Source organism: Neopelma chrysocephalum, unplaced genomic scaffold (genome assembly GCF_003984885.1).
Source record: "Neopelma chrysocephalum unplaced genomic scaffold, ASM398488v2 Primary Assembly neopelma1_45, whole genome shotgun sequence".
NCBI classification, from domain to species: domain Eukaryota; kingdom Metazoa; phylum Chordata; class Aves; order Passeriformes; family Pipridae; genus Neopelma; species Neopelma chrysocephalum.
The window spans coordinates 9,407,129-9,427,232 of NW_020897704.1; the positions used below are offsets into that span (position 1 = coordinate 9,407,129).

The 20,104-nt window shown below is 42.6% G+C and overlaps 1 protein-coding gene across 1 annotated transcript in view; it reads right to left on the minus strand.

The window, feature by feature from the left end:
- Positions 1 to 9,433: 9,433 nt before the first annotated feature.
- Positions 9,434 to 20,104, minus strand: part of ABCD2 (ATP binding cassette subfamily D member 2) — a 46,400-nt gene continuing 35,729 nt past the window's right edge. The window contains exons 8-10 of the mRNA XM_027679303.1: positions 17,117 to 17,201; positions 16,262 to 16,387; positions 9,434 to 13,749 (exon numbers count right to left, since the gene is read on the minus strand). Of these exons, the coding sequence (XP_027535104.1) occupies positions 13,539 to 13,749; positions 16,262 to 16,387; positions 17,117 to 17,201 (422 nt within the window). The 3' untranslated portion in view covers positions 9,434 to 13,538. The remainder of the gene's footprint in view (positions 13,750 to 16,261; positions 16,388 to 17,116; positions 17,202 to 20,104) is intronic.

The window sequence follows — 20,104 nt, forward strand, 5'->3', positions numbered from 1 at the left end:
TCCTCAGGACGTAGGTTTGTTTAGAGTGACCTTCTCATAGATGGATGGCCTCACAGGGCTAACGAGCTACCATCTGCCCGGGGGACTTGGGATTCGAACCCGTGGTCGCAGCAGTGAGAGTCCTGCATGCTAACCACTAGGCCACCAGGGGTCCCCTTTAGAAAGACAAGATTTGTTATTAAAGCCTTTGTGCTGCCTTTTCCCTCCAGCCCCTAAGTTAGAAGGCAACAAGAATAATCAATGAGCTGTGCCTAAAGCCCATAAGCATGGAATTCATCTATGTACTAATAAACTCAATAGTCATCACTATCTAATTCACCATTTAGTCTTTAGTATAACTGCATGTATTTCTGTAGAATGCTCAATCAAGCATCCTTAATTATACAGGTTTTTCTGTATACTTTCTAACTGAACTACTACTTGCAGTATTTCTTTTAACCTGTGGGTCATGTTCTTTGAAATGAATCTGAACTTTAACCTATGTCACTGTCATCAACCACGTACTGCGCTATCTACTATTACCCAACAAGTTTTTGGGCAGCAAATACTGTCATTTATGTACTATGATACAACCCCTTTTTTAGTTACACGTAAAATCTTATGAAATTCTTTTCTGGGAAGACTGAAATTTTCCTGGCTTGGCTCAGTTCAAAGGTATACACATGAAAGAAAAATAAAATAATCTTTTTGTTTTGTTTTGTTTTGTTTTGTTAGATGACATAAAGATTTTTTTTTAATTTTAGAGTTGTGCTATATCTTGTCCTTTTATCAAGAATTTCAAAGCTGTGATGTTTTCCATAAAGCCCAAACCACTGCACACCCATAGTTATGCAAGAGTAAAATCCTTTCAGATTAATAGGAAGGTATCCAGCACTCATATTCACAAAGCAAATAGGAAAATTTAGATTAGCCATATGCTGAAGGCTCAGAAATCGGAATTACTAAGATAACAACAATCCAGTATTTGTTGTTTTGTAAAACTATCACTATTTTTAAACAAAGTTGCTTGAGGTGTGGCATTAGCAAACATGAAAGCCTTCTCCATTCTTCTTCATGTAAGCATTAGAAATGTTTGAACTCTGCAGTTGGAAACAGATTGTGCAAGCCATCCCTAGCATGTAGAACCTAGTTTTGAAGCATGAAGAAACAGGTTTTGAATCACCAGGGAAATGGTACTGAAATACCTCTAGGTAAGAACAGGCGTGGAAACATTTCACCACATTCCGTAACTCGCAGGTCCAGCTGTTTGTGGCACGTGTGGCAGCACTCCTCAGAAAACCTATTTTCCACATTCATTTACACAATACATGTGGCATGCCTTGACAGCCATATCAAAGCAGCATCTACTGGATACAGGTAAAAACTATACAGAAAAGGCAGAAACACCATAACATTTTGCCCACATATTTCCCAGGCTGCAGCAACCAGCAGGTTAGGAACATTTCAGTATTGCCATCATGTTCAGGACACATTTGATAAGCATCAGTAAACATACCTAACAATGTGCATGAGTGTAAGTCAGTGCTGGCAACATTGAGTGGTGCTGCATCTGCATGAGGCATATCAATAGCTTTTATAAATCTTGATTATAGTGGAAATAAAGAGTAATTTCACATCCATGCGAGCTGGCAGGCGATCCACCAACAGCCTTCATGCACTGCTTTGTGTCCCACCCACAGAACAGTCACCCAGTTCAGCTGTTTTCCTACTCTGGGGCCAGAGTCCCCTCCTCAGGGTGATGGAGGAGCTGGCTGCTCTGGGCACTCGTGCCAGCATATGCCACACACAAAGCACTAGGTGGCCCTTGCAGTCTGTCCCTGGGTCCCACGCACTCATCATGCTTATCACTGGATCCAGTGAGTGGCCTGGGATGAGTATCTTCCAGCATGACAGGAGAAGGCTGGAAGTGCTGATGTTCAGACAGAGAAACTATAGCATGCCAGAAAGGCCTTCCCGTGGTCATGGTTGGATGTGGCCAGAGGTTCCTGAAGGCATCTGGTGTCCCATAAGGACCAGGGGCTTAAAGATGTTCTACAAATGGGTTAAAAAAAGCAGCATTTAAATTTTCTTGGGCTCATACAATGCTGGCTAACATCCTGTGGTCCAGGGGTTGAAGGGAGCCTGACTCTAATGATTTGCTAAAGGTGGGCAGCAACTCCCCTGGCTGTGGGCAGGCTTTCTGGAGTGGGAATGAGGGCTCTCTGCAGTGGGAAGAGTGGTTTTCCAGCTTCTCCACATTACCCTGTCAGATGGTGAGGGATGGGCCCCTGGCTGGCAGTCCCATCCCACTGCTCTAACTGCAGAGCAGCTCCTTCGTGTCATTCTTGGTTGACTTCATGGCAGCCCTTGCACAATCCCTGGAACTACTGCCAGGCATCTCTGTTTTGTGAACACCCCCAGAGTTCTTATGTACTCAGCTTGAAACAGACTTCAAAGATGCACTGCTTCTAGTCTTCAAAAGAAAGTTGCTACTGCCCCCAGAGGGGAAGCATTCCCTGGCTTCCCTCCTCCCTGGCTTTCCCTTTCCTCCACCAAACTGCTTGCTTTTCTCTCTTCTGAAGTGCAGTTGCCCTTTCAGCCTCCAGCCTTTAACCTCACCTCATCAGCATAAGTTAGGATTAATGTATTTCTCCTTCCCCACTCGTTTCCACCACGTCAGGGGCCTTTGGCAAAGAGGCAGGGTGCATTGGCAAGGTATCTTTGCCCAGAAGCCCTGCAGGACACTCTGGTATTGCTGCTGACTTCTGCCCCACTCCTTCACTGGGGCCAGGAGGATGCAGTGTTTGAGGAAGCCAGGGTGACAGCTCCGTTTGCAATACGGAACGAATGCTTAAGCTGGAACAGATGGGAGAACTAAGCTGTTTTCTCAACCTTTTTTATCACAAATCTCCTAACAGTTGGATTTCCCCCTGCCCTGGGAATTCCAGTTCCATACAGGTAAATAAAGGAGAAAAACACACAGATTTTTTTTTAATAAATTAAAAAAAAGCAACCTATTTCTAGCTTCAGAGAATAAAGCCTGAAAATATGAAGCACAGACAAAGCCAAATGCAAAGTGGTGCCATGGGTGTGTGTGCTGGGTGGGTACTGCCAGTGCTGTGTGGCAGCTCCCTGTCCTGGGGACTTTCACCAGCACCTCCTCTCGAGAAAGCCAGCCCAGGGTGTAAACAGTTATGCTGAAAACTCAGTGAATAAACAGAAGCACAAACACAAGAGGAACAAACCTAAAAATACATGACACCCCCCTTTATTTTCACCATGGAAGGAGAGAGCTGGGAGCATGTCCCTCCCCCTGCTGTCTTCAAATTCTGTGTCTGTCTACAGACAGCGTCAGTGATCTCTGCCATCGAAACCTGTCTGAAAGTAAACTCTGAGAGTCTCAGATCTGCTCTTTCTGCAAGTCTTTCTGGGCTAACCTCTTCAAAGTGCAGGAGGGACACACCATCTGCAGGCAGGATCAGAGGAAGAGTGAATGAGATTTAATTAAGATGATTTTGCCCTCCAGTCAGGTTGTTTAAAAATTTACTTTAGTTCTCCTACCCCTTCCATTAAACTCGCAAACTAGAGGGAGCAATGCACCTTGAAATATTGATTCTGTCTCTCAGATGGCAGTGACCTACATTTGTGGGTGCTCAGCCCATAAGCTGATGCCCAGGACTGTTGCTGTCCCACCACTCTGCAGGTTGGAGGAATGATTAAGGTGCTGGTTTGGATTAGAGGCAGAGTTTGACATTAATCCTTTAATTTCTTTTAAATGCACCATGATTCATTATCTCAGGCAGGATCCCATATCAGGTGCATTAAAAAAGCTTTGTGAAAGGCAAGCTGAGGTTGTTTGATCAAAGCTATGCCCTAGGCAACATGAGAGCACTTCCCAGCCTACTACAGCTGGTTTCTGTAAAGGCAGACAGCACCAGTTTGAGTGCTTGGACTGACTGGAAGAAAGCTTAGATGTGTTTAATTTTTTTTCTCCAATATTTTTTTGCCCCTCAGCTTATCAGTCATGTCAGTCCTAACCAACAAGGAATAAAATGGCCAAATTCAAATAATCTTTGATTTGCACCTGCAAAGCTTACATCATCTTCACTGAAGGCTTCCTAAGTGTGGCAGATGAGTATTCAGCTAGGAAAACATCAGCCTGGCAGAGACAAAGTCATGAAACTCTTGGGAAATGCTGCGGTTGCTGAGCCCTGCCCATAGCAGTGCTTCTCAGAATGCAGATCTGCTCCAATTAAGTAATGCAGCATGCAAACGATGGGGAAAAGAATTTGGGATGGAATTAAATATTCCACAGTGTATTGCATAGTCAGTCACTCCCAAGAACAGCTGAGAACCTTAAAATCATATTCATATAAAACAGACTTAGATGCCGTCATACTGTTAAGGGCCATCAGTGTAGTCACTATTTTATGTGTTATACCCGAAAGTAATGGTGATTTCTCAGCCAGTAAATAGCAAAAGGAGTTGCACATGTTATCAGAGGAACTTACTCACTATCAATAATCTTCACAGGAAATTACTGTGAAGGGAGCAAGCCTGGCTCAGGAGCAAACTTTGGCAATGCTATGCTGATAGGAGACTGCAAACTCAGCAGTAATGTGGGTTCTTCCAAGTTCCTCTCTAGTAATCTCATCAGCATCATTAATTCAGGAAACCTTTCAAGAACAGGTCAGGATGCCTGGGGACTCTGAGCTTCATGGTCCAAACATTTGTCTTGTTTAGTTTCCCTTACATGCCCTCTGTTTCACCAGCAACAAGTTAGGCTCCGCTGCTCAACATGATGTTCAACTCAGCATCACGTTTCTTCCCTGCCAGAAGCCCACCAGACTGGAGTTCCAGCAGCACTTTCAAGCAAGATTCCCGAGGCTTAGTATTACACGTGGGACAGGAAATTTGAGCCTGTAAACCTGCACACAAAAGCTTCTGTATTTGTGCCTGAATCTGGTGCTCAGCCAGGGCGGGAGAAACTGATTGAGGTGAATGAAGCAAGACATCAGTGATGAAGAGCTCTCCCAGGTCTGGAGTATTCCTGAATGCTTATGGGAGTGGATTTCTAGTGAAACTCTCACCCCCTAAGCTCTCCATGGCAGGCGACAGAGCTCTGTTCTCACACGAGCCATTGTAGGTGAGGACTCATCTTCAAGGGCAACAAAGCAAATAGTTTCAGCTCACACACGCCTCATTCTTCAGGAGAGCATGCAGCCATGCCTCTTCTGCCTCCACCCACAAGAAATCAAAAAAAAAACTTGAAAAGATTGTGACAGTCAGATAGGATTAAAGCAAAAACCCGTATAGATTGTGGCCAGTCTAAGATCTGTTTGGCAGCTGGGTGCAGACAGCAGAGGACTTTTGCCCATGCTCTGGGCTGGCATGGCAGGAGCCTGCTCTGATCTAGAGGTAGCTCAGCACTGCATTTCATGCATCATGTTTTGCCTGGCACTGGTAATGCAGGACAGCTCCTGTGGGAAGAAGTAAGTGCCTTTCAGGGTGGGCAATGCTGATTAAATGTGCCTTCATGGGTGCCAGGGCAGGGCAGCTCAGGTCTGTCTGTACTTGCTTCCTACAAATGCAGGAAAAGAGCTGGAGAGACTCATCCTTCATGGCTCCACGTCTTCAGTCCTTTCCTCCCAAGCTTACAGCAGCTTTTCTGTGCAGCAGAGCTCAGCAGGCTGGCTGCGTTGTCCGTGAAAGCACAGGGTGTGCAGTCCTGTTGACTCCAACAGCACTGAAGTTCCCACTTTCATGCTGGCCAGGAGGGACTGGTTTGGCACTGCTTAACACAAGCCATAGATGCCATCAAACAACACCCTGTGCCAAACAGGCACTTTCTGCTGCAGTACTCCAGCACCCATCAGAAGTAAAACCTGTCCTGGCTTCATTAGTCTGAATTTTTCTACTTCCAGCTTCTGTATCTCATTTATGCCTCTTGCAGCAGCATAAGGCTCTGAATTAGTGAAGTAAACACACATCTTCTTGCACAGCTTTAAACAAACAGAACCAAAAAGCTTGGAACACAGCCTTACACTCATGGCAGGCTAGGCAGGTGTTTGGTTATACAGCCCTACACTATGTCCTATGTAAGAACATGCTTCAGCACATCTGATCTGGTTTGTCTTTAAGGTGCTCCTGAGAAATCCTGACTCCCTTGGAATCTTTGACAGGCAGAATAGGAGTTAAAGTCAAGAGAGTGAGAAGATTGTTTTTGAGGAAATAATTCTTGGTTGGAGGGGAGGAGCTTGGAAAGGTTGGAGCCCATGCCAATGCAATAACCTCAGGTTTCCCAGAGGCACTCACAGGGGCAGAGAAGCAAGCACCTTGGTGGTGTCCCATATGGAGATAAGGGGCCCAGCCCTCACTGGCACAGCTCTGTCCTTGCCCAGTGTCAGACCAGGGAGAGTGGGTCACAGGAAATCAACAAACCAGATCAGATTGAGTAAGGGAACATCTAGCAGGCTCATTATTTAGAAAGAGACATTTTTTAATATCTTTAAAACTCATGTTGCCACTGGAGTTTCTTTCCTGGTTGTTAATTAAACCCTCTGTCAGACAGAAGCCCATGACTTGAAAGAGGAATTGAACCTTCCTTCAGAAGTCCCTGGAAAGGAAGTGCAGTCGTTTTTCTGCCTTGCCTCCACTTTCATCTTGGCACGAAATACATCAATCACTTTTTTTCACCCATAATAATGCAAGCAAGAGTCCAATAAAGAGAGTCCTCATCCTCTGATGCTCAGCAATGAGCCATATGGCACATATGTAATGGAAAATGAGCAATTAGTTGAATTCTCTGTAACATGATTACAGTATAAAAGACTGCAACCGCATCTCCTTGTATGCTCATTTTGCACTATGAAGAAAATGGGGATTTTCAGAATTTTGCTTCTGTGACTGCCATTTCATATTGGCTATAAAGGGATTTTGGTTGAATAGCAGAGCTCAGACAAGGCATGTTATTATCTAAGAATGGATTATACTTATGTGTTACCTAGAAAAACTCCAAAGAACATTATGAAAGGCCTCTGATTAAAATTGTGGACTAGGAATAAGCGTATTATTTGTTTTTCACAAGTATGAGCTGTGTAACTTTTAAACCACCCTAGCTTTGCAGGTATAAAGTGATGCTGGGAAGTGTTCACTCAGTGCAAGAATGTCTTGTTATTGTGAGCAGACATTCAAGCAGAGCCAAGCTTTACCACTATCAGTTGTTGCACCTTGGTACCTTGGATTAGTACCTTGTCGGCTACTACTTTAGTTGTGCAGACATTATTTCTTAAGATTTTTCCTAAAAGTGTTTGCAAACTATCTATAAAAAAAACAGGATGTATTTGACAGCACCCACCACCCCACTCCCTCTCTTCCACCACTTGCCATCAAAGGCACCAGCATGTGGATGGGAAGGAAGACCCAGTGCAACCCATCTAATAAAGATAGAGATCTCCAAACACACCAGCACAGGAAACATCAACTGACAGAGAAATACCTCATAAACTTGATGTATTTATAGCACAGTGTGGCTGTAATTCAGGAGAAGAACATTTTAACTGAGAACAAGAATACTGGAATTATTGAATGCAATTTTTTTGATTGCTTTAAATATTAAATAGGTTGAGTTTCCTTCAATACCTTGCTTATCATTTAAGACAAGAATAATTTCTAATTCCCAAAGACCCAAATCTTTATGAAAAGCATTATGAATCTGATCTATTTGAAATTCAGCACTAAAAAACAACAAATATGAACTCTTTCAAAGACATTTCAACCTAAATAACTTCTTTGACAATTTTTAATGCTAAAATTGATCAATAACTGAACATTTTTCTTTTGTTGTTTGTGTTATCCTACAAATGCTGTGTCAGAGACAGCTTATCTCTGTATGTTTGACAACAAGAGAAGAAAAGTAATGTGCTATTGCACAATTACATTATGTCCAAGACATGTTTCATTATTCTCTTATTCCAATATCTGGTTTCTCCCATGGGCTCTCTTGGACTGGTTTTTCCCAGACTTCATCCCAGCCTAGTTTCTCACTGGGGGCTCAGCCCCAGGACCCAACTGGCTTCTCAGTCCTGCATCAGCCACCATCACAATCTCTTTCTCCGTTTCTTAATTACCTGTTTAAAATCAGATTGTTTAGACACATAAAACTTGCATTGAGTGGGTGCAGCATTTTTGAAATGTCACTGTTATCCTCTCATAGATGGTCTCACTTGCATGAGGTTAAAGACACTAATTTAAAAAATACAAGGCAGGTGCTGCAGAATGAACTACAATCAGAAATAAGCCATAGAGACACACATAAGATCTTCTTCCAGATATTCCCCACTTACTAGAAAATTTCACATGTGGGAAGTCTTTGAACATTTTCGCTCTGAATATTTATAAGTCCTTTTTGCTCTCATAATACGAGTCTTGCTGTTCTCTCTCTTCTCAGAATACTTAACCCTTGAGCACACAGGGACTATGGCTCAGGACTATGGCACTTAAAACACATGGCACCAGTCCTCTGAAGGCCTGATCAGAAAGCAGGAATGCTCTACAAGGAGTGGACACGAAAACATTTCTTGTCAAAAAAAGTGAAACTCAAGTGCAACCTGAGCTTTCAGCTCACCTCCTCCACTACAATAAAGCCTGTCTCCTCCCGGTCTAATGTATGTGCCCCAGCGTGGTCTATAGCCCACCCACAGACCCTCAAAAGTGCATTTCTTATGGCTCGTGTCCTGAACATTGCTCTCTGCCAGTCTCTGAGTGGATGCAGTAGCTGGAAGGGAGGCACAGAGGACTGGCCTTCAGTTACCCTTAAGAATCTAGTTCTCAAGTGACCAGCATCACGACTGGCTCCCCAGCTGCATAATCCAGGTCCTGTGCCACCATGCAGTACCTCACCAACACCTGCCACACAGCTGGGAAGGGGCCAGACACCAGCCAGCTCTGTCAAAGCAGCTAAGGAGTCAACCGATGTCCTCATGCTCCCCAAGAAAAAACCCTCTCCTTTGCTAGGCCATCGCAGGCACTTGCGTGTTAATATTTGTGACATTAGTGCTTTATGCATAACTGTATCTTACAAAGACCACAATAACAAGCCTTGGGACTGATGCTGCTGAGGACACCTGAAGTCACACTACTGACACGGTCCTCTGACTCACTGCGGGGTGCCCAGTCCCCCTGCGAACACCCCAGCAAGGGGTGGCAGCTTTTGTCACCTTCCTGTCACAAATCAGGTACACACTGAAGTGGATGGGCACGAGACATGAGAAACCTCATAGCAGCCTTTGACGCCAGCCTGATCTAGGAACACTTGTTTTAACTTGAAAACACACAACATCCACCCCAAGCTTTCCTGCTCCATCACAGAAACCAGGGATGGGAAAGGACTCCCAGAGCACATGTAGGCAGGTCCTGACTGCTTTGTGAGTGACTCATAAGGAACACTGCAAACTCAAAGTAAATGCAACATGTTTTATTTGAGGTTGGAATAAATTACAACTGTAAAGCATATTTTATTGCTTTATAAATCATCTGCTCTTAAAAGGCATTAATATCAAACATAAACAAAACAAAGACATTCGATTAGCAGTTCAGTTCTCTTAAGCTTCACAAACAGCTCAGTAAGGGGATTTCTTTATATGATTGGCCCATAAATTTGACTTTGACATGCACTGTCACCATTCAGACATATTGAGGGGGCTGTAGATGTGTTCATTTGCTTTAGGAGATAATTTTTTAATGCAATTTTCTTTAAAATATCCCAGTGATTACCCAGTCCTTCACTCCCTACTCAAATACAAATCCCACTGCTTTCAAAAAGTCCTTTAAAAGATACGTGGGGTTTTCTGTTCTTGCAGAAGGAGGGCTTCCAAGTCCAAACTAGGAATGACTGGTCCCAAAACTAAGTGAAAAACAAACTCCTCCCACTTTAAAATACTGAAATCCCATGCACAAAAAACGTGTCCTCTCGTTCTGAAGATTCTTGCAAAAATTCCTGCATTATCCGAATGAACTGATGTGGAAAATTCATATTTTTATTGTACAATTACTCCCTGCCTGAGGCTGGTATGAATTTTGCTCAGCACCTGTACTCCTTTAGGATGCAGACCCAGGCAAGTCCAGTCTGCCCTGAGCCCTGGGGGGTGAGAGGGTGCTCACAGGGGCCAGGTGTGCTCAGCACTGTGCAGTATCCCACCCTGAATGCACAGATGCTGTGACACAACGAACGGGATCTGGCTAGCTCCAGCTAGATACGACAGGCAGAAAGAAGACCAAAAAGTCACTTCCTCAGCCTCCCAGGGAGTCACAGCTCCTGAACGACAGAAAGGGAATGAACACTGATAAGCAGCTCTCATTCCACCACGGCATCCTGTCCCGCTCTGACCCTCTCGCACTGCAAGGGCCACGTGCTCCCCGTGCCTCAGCTCCAGAACTGTCTCCCTGAGTTATTCCTGAGCAGGGAGCGTGCACCTCTGCTCGGCTGGGTCTGAAGCAGCACAAAATGAGCTGGCCTATGCCCTGTAAAACTCTGAAGAAACAGAAACGGACACTCCAGTCTCAATTAGCCCTTGGAACAACAGAGAAAGTTTGCAGAAAATATCTCCAGGGCAGCTTCTCTTCCTGCCACAAAACTAGCTTTAAAAATAATGAGCCACCAGTACAGAAAATCCTTCTAAAACTGGCTCAGTATCACTCAGAAAGTTCCTATTTAGAGAAGTGTTTCTTCTCATACCAGCCTCTAATGTTCTTGCCATGCCTTCAAGAATGTGAATAGCTGAGCGAGAGTCTAGAATATTTTACATTATATTACTGGAAGGGAATGGTTAAGTCTATCTCTGGATTCAAGAAATATATGTCAAACTTCAAAGAAAATACTATTACATTGATCCTGGTATTATTTCAGTTTTCATCAAAATTTCATCAGTAACATATATATCTTTTGTATGTTTTATGCATAATGTCATTAAAAAAAAACAGCAAACAAACTTTCTTCTACTAAACATGGTTTCCTCAGAAGATGTCTGCTTTATGCCATGAGGGATGGCCAGCTTTGATCTCTGCGAGGTGTACAGCAGATTTCAGATGCTGCATTGTCCATAATGGCTCCCAGCAAGTCAAGGGCCAAGGCAGAGCTTTGGTGGGATACCTGGAGCTGTACCAAACTGGGCCACTTCTTCAGCACTTTTCAGTGTCCTACTCATTCAGGGAGTGGACAACCCTGGTTCAGCTCCCAGCCACATATTAAAGTGCTTAGTGGGGGGGTGGGGAACAATAATGCCCCTTCCTCCACCTCAGGTCCTCCTGTGGAAAGGTGGCTGTTTTGAGCTAGCAGGATACGCAGCAGTTGGGACAAGGGCGTGCGCATGGTGTGAGCCTGACTCACCACATCTTAAGAGAAACATAACTCAAAAATGTGCAAGCTTTTTACACTCATCAGTCATCTCATTCATGCTCACTGAGAACAGATTCTTGGCTGACTTCTTTTTTTCCTTTGCAGCTCCAAATTTTGCTTTGAAGATGAGAGGGGGGAAAGCTCGCCTTCAGGGAGAGGGACAAGCAGAGACACTTGCAAATTAAAATGCCTGCACATGTCAGCTACCACAGCAGTGACCTCCAGCCTGTTCTTTAGTTTTTTTACACAACTTCTTGAACCTTAATTTTTCAACCCTTTCAAAAGTTCCCAGGAGCATTCCTTTCTATGTCAGTGGGATGTCTCAGTGGGCAAAAATTACAGCAAAAACTAATGAAAGGAACAAACTGCTGTCACCAGGATAAGTTACAGGGTTACATTCAAGCCACAGATTCTGGAGGGAGCAGACTTATTCCACTTTCTGGTGCAAGTGCCATACCAAACATGAAGCCGAGCACACAGTGAGAAGGAATATGGGCTAATTATTAGTGCACTGGACTAGCATTTGGCAGATGGAGTTAATTCACCTTCCCACTTTTCGTGAGGTAATCAGAAAAAGGAAACAGTTTCTATTAACTTCAGGATGCTCAAGCATTTCCATCTCAGCAAATGACCCTAAAATATTTCTCCTCTCTTTAGCAGTGCTTAACAGCTTATGCACTGCCTTTCTCAGACTGAGAACAACAGACATAAATCTTCTAAGGAATCACACTTCTGGGAAAAAAAGAACTAACAAACTTCAGGATCACTAAATCTCAGCTAAGGCTCATTTACCCATCTGTAAAGCCTCTTATCACATCTGATCTTCACTCCCAAGCTGCCCTTCTGCCATGCACTTGCAGCCAGAGAGAGCAGGAGCTCTTAAATACATTCACATCTTTATTTCTAATTCTCCAGGTTTTGCCTCCAGCAAGGCATGCAGGCCAGTACTGTCTCAGGCCGTTCTGTTAAAGCACCTTTTGACTGACTGGGGACCATGTTCCTACTGACTGAAAAGCAGATGGGACAATCAGTGAGTGCATTTGAAAGCAAAGCTGTTAACCAGTGCATTTGCTTATGGTGAGGGCAGTGTTCAGCCACTCCACCAAAATATGGCAGACATATTAATTAGTGGTTACAAAATGCTCTAACTTTATAAATGCTGAGCATTTTAACAGGCAGGACAGCCATGCCTGAGAATTCAGTCTATTGTTAGAAACTGACCTTTCTTTCTCCTACAGTCCTTCCTGTCACAAAGTGTCTCATGGAACAAACAAGTGTCTATATTGTGACTATACCAATGGAGGAACAGAGATGGATGCTGGCTGGATCAGACACATGGAGCAAATGAATGATTTAGCCAAGCGAAAACTAAGTCACTTGATGCCAGGCCCAGTGCTCCATCCACACCACCAGAGGTTACTGAATAAGGGACGTAAATAATCCCCCAAAGGAACTGATGTATCATGAAGGGCAAGGAGCCTCTGAAGCTATGCGTAGTAGCATAAAGTACAGCACAACCACATTACATATTTAGCTCTATCCCTGCTTCTCCGTCATGGGGGCAGTGGGTTGCTCGGACAGTTGTCTTCTGGTCAGCCTATTATGTTATTTCCTATAAAAATGCAGGTAAAGGTGTATTTACGATTCAGTAGTAGAACAGAAGTCTTGTTTCACATGGGCTGAATGTTTCTTATACCCAGATGAGATTTTTGCATGTATCTGCATACTCACCCAGATACTGCCTCTGCCGTGCTCCATGCCTGAGTTTCATGCCCAGTTGCTCTGCGTAGCAGGCATATCATATGCACAGTAACCTGGTACAAGAGCACATTCTGCAGGCCAAATCTCAGGCAAAAATTCACCTACAAAACCTAAGTGTATTGGCCATTTCTTGCAGTGAATCGGGCTTTCACTAGGAATTAACATAAGCTGCAATGACTAATCTTATACTCTGTGCACTTGCTTATTTTCTTTTCACAGTTCAACCTCTTTCTTCCTTAATACTACAATGCTAAAGTCTTACATAGCATTCAGAGCATTATTTTCTGCTGGCTGTGTTTCGCTATGCTCTAAGCCTCTATCACAATGCATGCAAAGGACAATGGCTGAATTTGTAATGCTTTTAACTAAAAAAATACTTTTAAAAACATAAAACATAAATTATTTATTCCTCTTTGTCCATTGTTTTAAGCACTGAGTCTTCTCCCAGGATTTTACACAGTTCATTCAGTCTCTGCTGCATTTTAGGAATTCCTGCAAGCTGGGATTCCAGTCTCTGTTTTTCCTCACTCAGTGATAAACGGATAGCGGTGTCCAACTGCTCGAAACGCCAACCGCCTTGTCCATCAAACTGCAGCAAGTGAGTGTGGTACTTCCTGCAGTAGAAATTAAAACATTAGTAATGGCTCAGGGAACAGATGGTCCATTTTTGCAAACAAATTTGGATGTCTGTCTCTTCTCAATGGTGCCTCTCAGGAATTTGAGAGGTGTCCAGTCCTGGATCACTGGGCAAGACCTTTTCTTCAATGACTCATCATCCCGGGACAGTCTTGCGTGAGGAATTTGGGTATTTCAAAGTCTGTCACCAGGGCCCCCCTAGGCCATCCAGTGAACTTCAGCGGTGGGTGCCGGCTGTAAGCTCTCGGCACCGCTGTGGGCTCCCAGTGGGGCAGTCACTGCCCACATGGCCGGGCTCACCGAGGCCCTCACCTGCAGTGGTGGTTCCCTCATCATCTGCTGTCTCTGGCCTAGGTGGTGGCCTCCCTCCTGGAAACACTGTCTGTGGCTACAGTTGCCTTCACTTCAACTCCATCAGATGCCTTTTTCTCCAGGGCCTTGAACAGCAGCGACAGACACGGTTTGCTTGTCCTCAGGAATGCTAGTCCCAGTTTATTTTATTTACCCCACTTCGTCAGAGATGTCTTACCTCCTTAGTGGAAAATACAGTAAGGCAGGCACAGTGCACCTGCTGCTACTGATAAAACTTGAGTTTGTTCAAATTACACCTCGGTTTGTTCCCTGCATCTTATAAGGCTGGCTAAAGGTACCTTCAGTCCTAAAACATGGTTTGATTTGTAAGGGGCCAAAATAAAAAAGTCTGTGTAGGAGTCACAGATCTTTCAGTGAGTATCAGGGTGTGTGCACCAAAAATATTCAAAGGTGTACATGTGGAGTTTGTCAAGACCTGACAAGACATTTTTCAGGAGGTACAAGAGCAAGAGCAGAGAGTTCCCTCAGAGCTGCTGGTATGACTGTGTAATTTATCACTATAAATTATAGAAGATGAGATGCATCATAAAACACTGATTATAAATCCCATCCAGGGAATGTGACAGTTTAATAAAGTCAATGGTTTATGACATGGGACTCAAAAAAGATTCATCTCCAGACTTACATTGAGCACTTCCTGCATATTATTCTTTGTGACCCCATCTATCCCTCTATTTTTGCCCCACCAAAACCCAAAAAATCAAGAAGCTAAGAGCTGACTGAGATGTCCAGTGTCTCTGGTCTAGGAAAGTTTTAATAAACATTTTGATTAAAGGAGCAAATATTTCCTGGTATAATCTTGAAAAGGAGAAAATAGCATGTGAACATGCTTTTTTTTTACTCTGCAGTGCAGTCCCTGTGAAAGCATACATAAGATAAAGGTATGCTTATTTCTAAATAATCAGCATTTCTGTTTACTTCTCCAGAACCATACAAATCATCAGATTTCTGATCATTTCAGTAATAGTGTGGAGATTACAAGAGCAATCCCAAGCCTTCCTGAATAGCACTAATACTAGGAGACAAGAAATATTGGTAAGAAACTGAACTCAAAAGATCTTTCTCAAAAGGTCTTTTGAATAACTTCCCTCTTATAATCATTTATGGGTGAGATGCTCTCAAATATCTGTTTTCTTGAGCAGTGGTTTTAAAAAACCGCCAAACCTAAACAAAATAAAATATTTCTTTTCTTTATAAGCGTAATTTAAATTATTTTAAAACCAAAAGTCTATGTGAACATTTTTTTTCTATCAGAATACTCATTTTTTCTTAACATTTAGGTCTCGATTCAACAAAAACCATTTCCACTGTCATCACCTACATAGAGGAACGAGGAATGCTAGGAAAACCGTTCCTTTTCAGAGAAGCAGACACTGATACAATTTCTTTCCTTTGAGGCAACATACTAATAATGGATTTTTTTGTCATCAGTTTAAAAAAAGCAAACAGTCTGACAGTAGGATCTAGGAGTTCAGAACAAATAGTCTCTGCTAAAGTTATCTTATGCCTCCTTGGTCTCATTTTGCCCTTGGTCTCATTTATACATTAACTACATTTATTTCCTTGCAGGGACTCTTCCATACTTAGTACTCCCTCCTAAAACGATGCTTCTCAGAATTCCGATATTTCTTATTTTAATAGATAATCATATTTGAAAGCTCACAAATGCTGCAGATAGAGAACATACAACTGAAGTTAAAAAGCCAGATGTATTACTCCTATGGAAGAACAAGGAATAGTTTAACCACTTGGCAAGTTTCCCATCTTCTCCCTGCACTGGTAAACTTCCCTGGGACACCTCATGTATCTTGTCACCTTTACAGAACAACCTGGTGATATCTGTTGAGGCTGTGGTGTAGAGTTATTAATTGCCTCTCAGAGACCTGCTAATAACTGAAACACATTAAAAAAAAAAGAGGGAGGAATAAACAAGTTTCAAAGAATTAAAAAAAAATCAATGCTAAATTAATTTAAATCACTATAGATGTAGACAAGTTATCTTAGAAAGTACGGTAGATACTGATTAAACAACTTTCCTAGTAGAAAGAGTAAAGGCCAATCCACTGCCTGTCAGAAAGCTAAAAACAAGGACCATGATAAAGCCCCAAATATACTTACCAAAGAGAAGGTCTGTGTGTTATGGAAAGTAGGGATATCCCAGCAGCTTTTGCAGCTTGGAATATCTTTCCTTCGACATCAATGCTTACAGCACTCGTACATTCATCCAGCAATGCATATTTCGGCCTTTCAAAAGCAGATAAAGAACATTACTCTTCTAGGTTTTGGACAGTATTCCCATGTATGATGTTTCGTTGCAACAACAACAGAAAGGAGAGAGCTATTTTTGCCAGACAGCTGCCTCTCATTTACAGCTGGAGGCTGGCTCACAACAACATAAACTTTCCATGCATTATTCAGGTGCAGAGACAACTTCCAGGAAAAATGAGGTTTATTTCCTGCTTCCATCTGAGTACACAGTGATCTAAACACTATGTCCTAGTTTGACCTAGGGTTATTTTGTCCTATCAGCAAGTTGGGCAGTAGATACAGCTGACTCAGCAGCTTTCTGTTGACTGCCATGTGTGGACTGGGCTGTCTTTGTGTGCTTGCAGTCTCCAAAAACAAAAGGTTTTGGAGCTTGGCTATCAAACTCCAAGAGCTTCTACAACAGTCCATCAGATTTCTGCCACAATTGTAGGAGGGAAGATGTTTGTGCCTGAGATATTAAAGAAATTAATATCTCAAACAGATAATGTTATGTTGCCAAAAGCAAAGCTTAAGAAACACTGCCCAAACTAAAGGCAAAGCTTGTATGAATAAACAACAAGGTTTATGCAGGTCCTATGCAACTGTCTGGCAGTGTCACACATTGCATGCAGATTACAGCCTACTACAGCTCAAATTGTAACAGGAAACCTGCAAAACCCTTCCTCATTTTCAAACGCTACTTAAGGAATGAATCTTAACACTTACCTGTGGTAAAACATCCGAGCCATGCCCATCCTTTGTTTTTCTCCTCCTGATAAGACATCTTTCCAATCCATGATGGCATCCCAGCCTTTTAAAAGAAATGCAAATAAAATGAGTCAGGACAATGTAAGTTTATGAAGGAAATGCAGCTTCACTTGCAACATCTCATAAAGAGCAATTCCACTGCAGAAGAGATAGCTCAGGGTTCTGGATCACATCTTCTGAAATACCTCAATGCTTCTCCACTGGCCATCAACTGGAAAAATGTCCCTCATATCATGTAAATTCCAAAAGTGGAGTTTAACCTTTTTGGTCATGTAGAGGTTGTCAAAAAACTTTACTTACCATCTCTTTGAAAAAACTCTTTGACCTGTAACTAATAATTTTATTCTGTCATGTTTGTTTCATGAAACAATTTGCTATTTTTTCTTTAAAGTTATCAGTGGAAATTTAAAAACAAATTAAAATAAATTAAAAAAAAACCCAAAGACCAGTGCTGGACTGCATTCATCACGGTAGGCAAAGAAAACTGTCATCAAACTCAACAGAAACACAGCTGCAGACATGGACAAGCAGCAAAACTGCACAGAGACGGGAGGATCTTCTATACAAATTTCTCACTACCTTGTATTTAGAAATAACTGCTATAACAGGGGGTATCCTTATTTAATATTCTGCATGGCCTCTAACTGATGTATTTCTTTATCACTTTCAGATACATGCAATGGGAGCATGAGGCATTTTATCTGCAATCTAGGGCACACTGGTGTTCTGTGAGTACTCTGGCACGATTCATTCCCACTAATGAAAAACTTCAAATAACAAACTACCCTACTGAAAATAAGTCTTCAGTAAAACAATCCAGATGTATAGAGTAGCAAAATAAATGAGTTTTGAAAAGGGAGAGTGTGGAAGTAGCAAAAATCTGATAAGACATTTCTCTCAACAGATCATCTACTCATGAGCCAAGCAGCTGAGCAGGGCCGAGAAAGAGAACAGTTTGCAAATCAGCCCAGAAACAGTGTAACTAAAAAGTTAAAACCCCTTTTCTGCCACTGACAAACTGAAAATAAACATTTGCCAGAAAAGACTATAAATAAGATAAAGCAAGGAGGATGGGCTGTGTCATTTCTGGTACCTGAATAAAGGTGAGATAAAAGGGGCTTGTGAAGGTGCAACAGTCTGGGGATTGTTCTGCCTGTGCTTGGGCTTCACAGGACTGAAAAAACCCTCAGTAAAGCATCTGATGAAGGCCTCTGTGACTAAAACCAGGAACTCATAACTTCAGACTGAATTTCAAGAATTTTCTCTACATCAAATTGGAAAATATAATGCAATGATTTTTAAAAAAATATGTATATAGTTAGACTTTAAAGCCAGGCATGCACACAGAAGAAAGACATCACCTGTAGTGATCCTATAGTTTTTCCCTATTTTCCTTCCATTCCTGTTTCAGGATCCCAGTGGATATCCTCCCAGGGGCACATCCAGTGCTTTCTATCAGCAGGCTCCAAGCAAAGATGGAGTTGTGTAGTGAATAACTGAATCACCATTTGGATATACTCTGGTAAAGGGAACAGATATACAGAGGCTGCTATTGCTGAGCAGTCGCGGTGCTGGGGCACTTTGACCTTCCAAAAAACACTGTAAAACACCTTTTGGCAAAGGGTTCTAGGAAGGGATGGGAACAGTCCTTCATGAAAGCCATAAAAACAACTATGCTTCTAAATACAACATTCAAGCTGCTGCTTATGTTCTGTTATTTTTAAGCTGAGAAAACAGACAAACTCCAGGGACCAGGATCTGAGCTAGGGTGTGGGTTGGGTGTGCATGTGTGCACATGTGCCTGGGGAAGCAGTGCCTGTGTTCATACAGTTTCTTCCTGATCAGCTGGTTTATAAAGGCTTATTAAAAGACAAAAAGGGAATGAAGTTCAAGAATCACAGAATATGCTGAGTGGGAAGGGACACACAAGGATCATTGAGTCCAACTCTCAGCCCTGCACACGACAATTCCCAAAAGTCACACCACGTGCCTTAGAGTACATGGTGCGGCACGAAGAAGCATTCTCTTGTCAGCGAAATCATTCTATCATTTTCTCTAAAGGTGTAAGATTTAGCCTCTTTTTACCAGGATACAATGGTCATCTCTGTGGTCACTTCAACTTACATTCTAACTGAACGTGAGACGTGCATCTTGTCTCTTCCTGCCCAGCTCCCTCCCTGAACTTTTCCATTTCCCACTTGGAATGCCTCAAACAACAGATAAGGAAGTGTACATTTTTATATTACCCCTTTTGAAAATTATTTTCTAATGTCTGAACAATTTCCTCTGAACACTTAGGCATTGTAACTCACACTAAACAGACTCCTCACTGTGCATGAACAATAGCGCACCTACTTGTCTCCCGTTTCTTCCTGCTGATGTGGCATAGGTCAGTGAAGGTCATTAGCATTCTGGAAATATCAGCCAAGTCAGCAGCTTAGGTCACCCACGGCTACATCCACTTCTCAAATGAAGAAATGAAATGGCTCGCCCATGAACCCAGCACAAACCTCCCAGTAGGTGCAAACACAATCCCGGCTTTTGGAGTCCAAATTCCTTGCCCAGCTTCTTGTTACACACAGCCTTGATGTAGATGTGATGAACACCGGATGTCACAGAAATGCCTTTTGCAGCCAGTAAGACAAAGAGCACGTATAATGTGCTGGGGCACACTAACAGCAAGAGAAATACATACAGCTGTGTGCAGAAACCACTGATAGCCTCATGGTAGCAGCATCTCATTTTCTTGCATGGCTTCTTTTATAATTCCTTTAATCTCAGTTTTGTGAAGGAAAACACAAGCTATATTTCGCAACAAAAAAAGGGTTACACCTAGGATCTGTAGCCCTCTGTATCCTTCATCCTTCTGAATACAAGGATTTCATGCAAGACAGAGCATTCAGCTGCCATGAAAAGATATGCTAAAGTTTCCTTTTTCCAGATTTC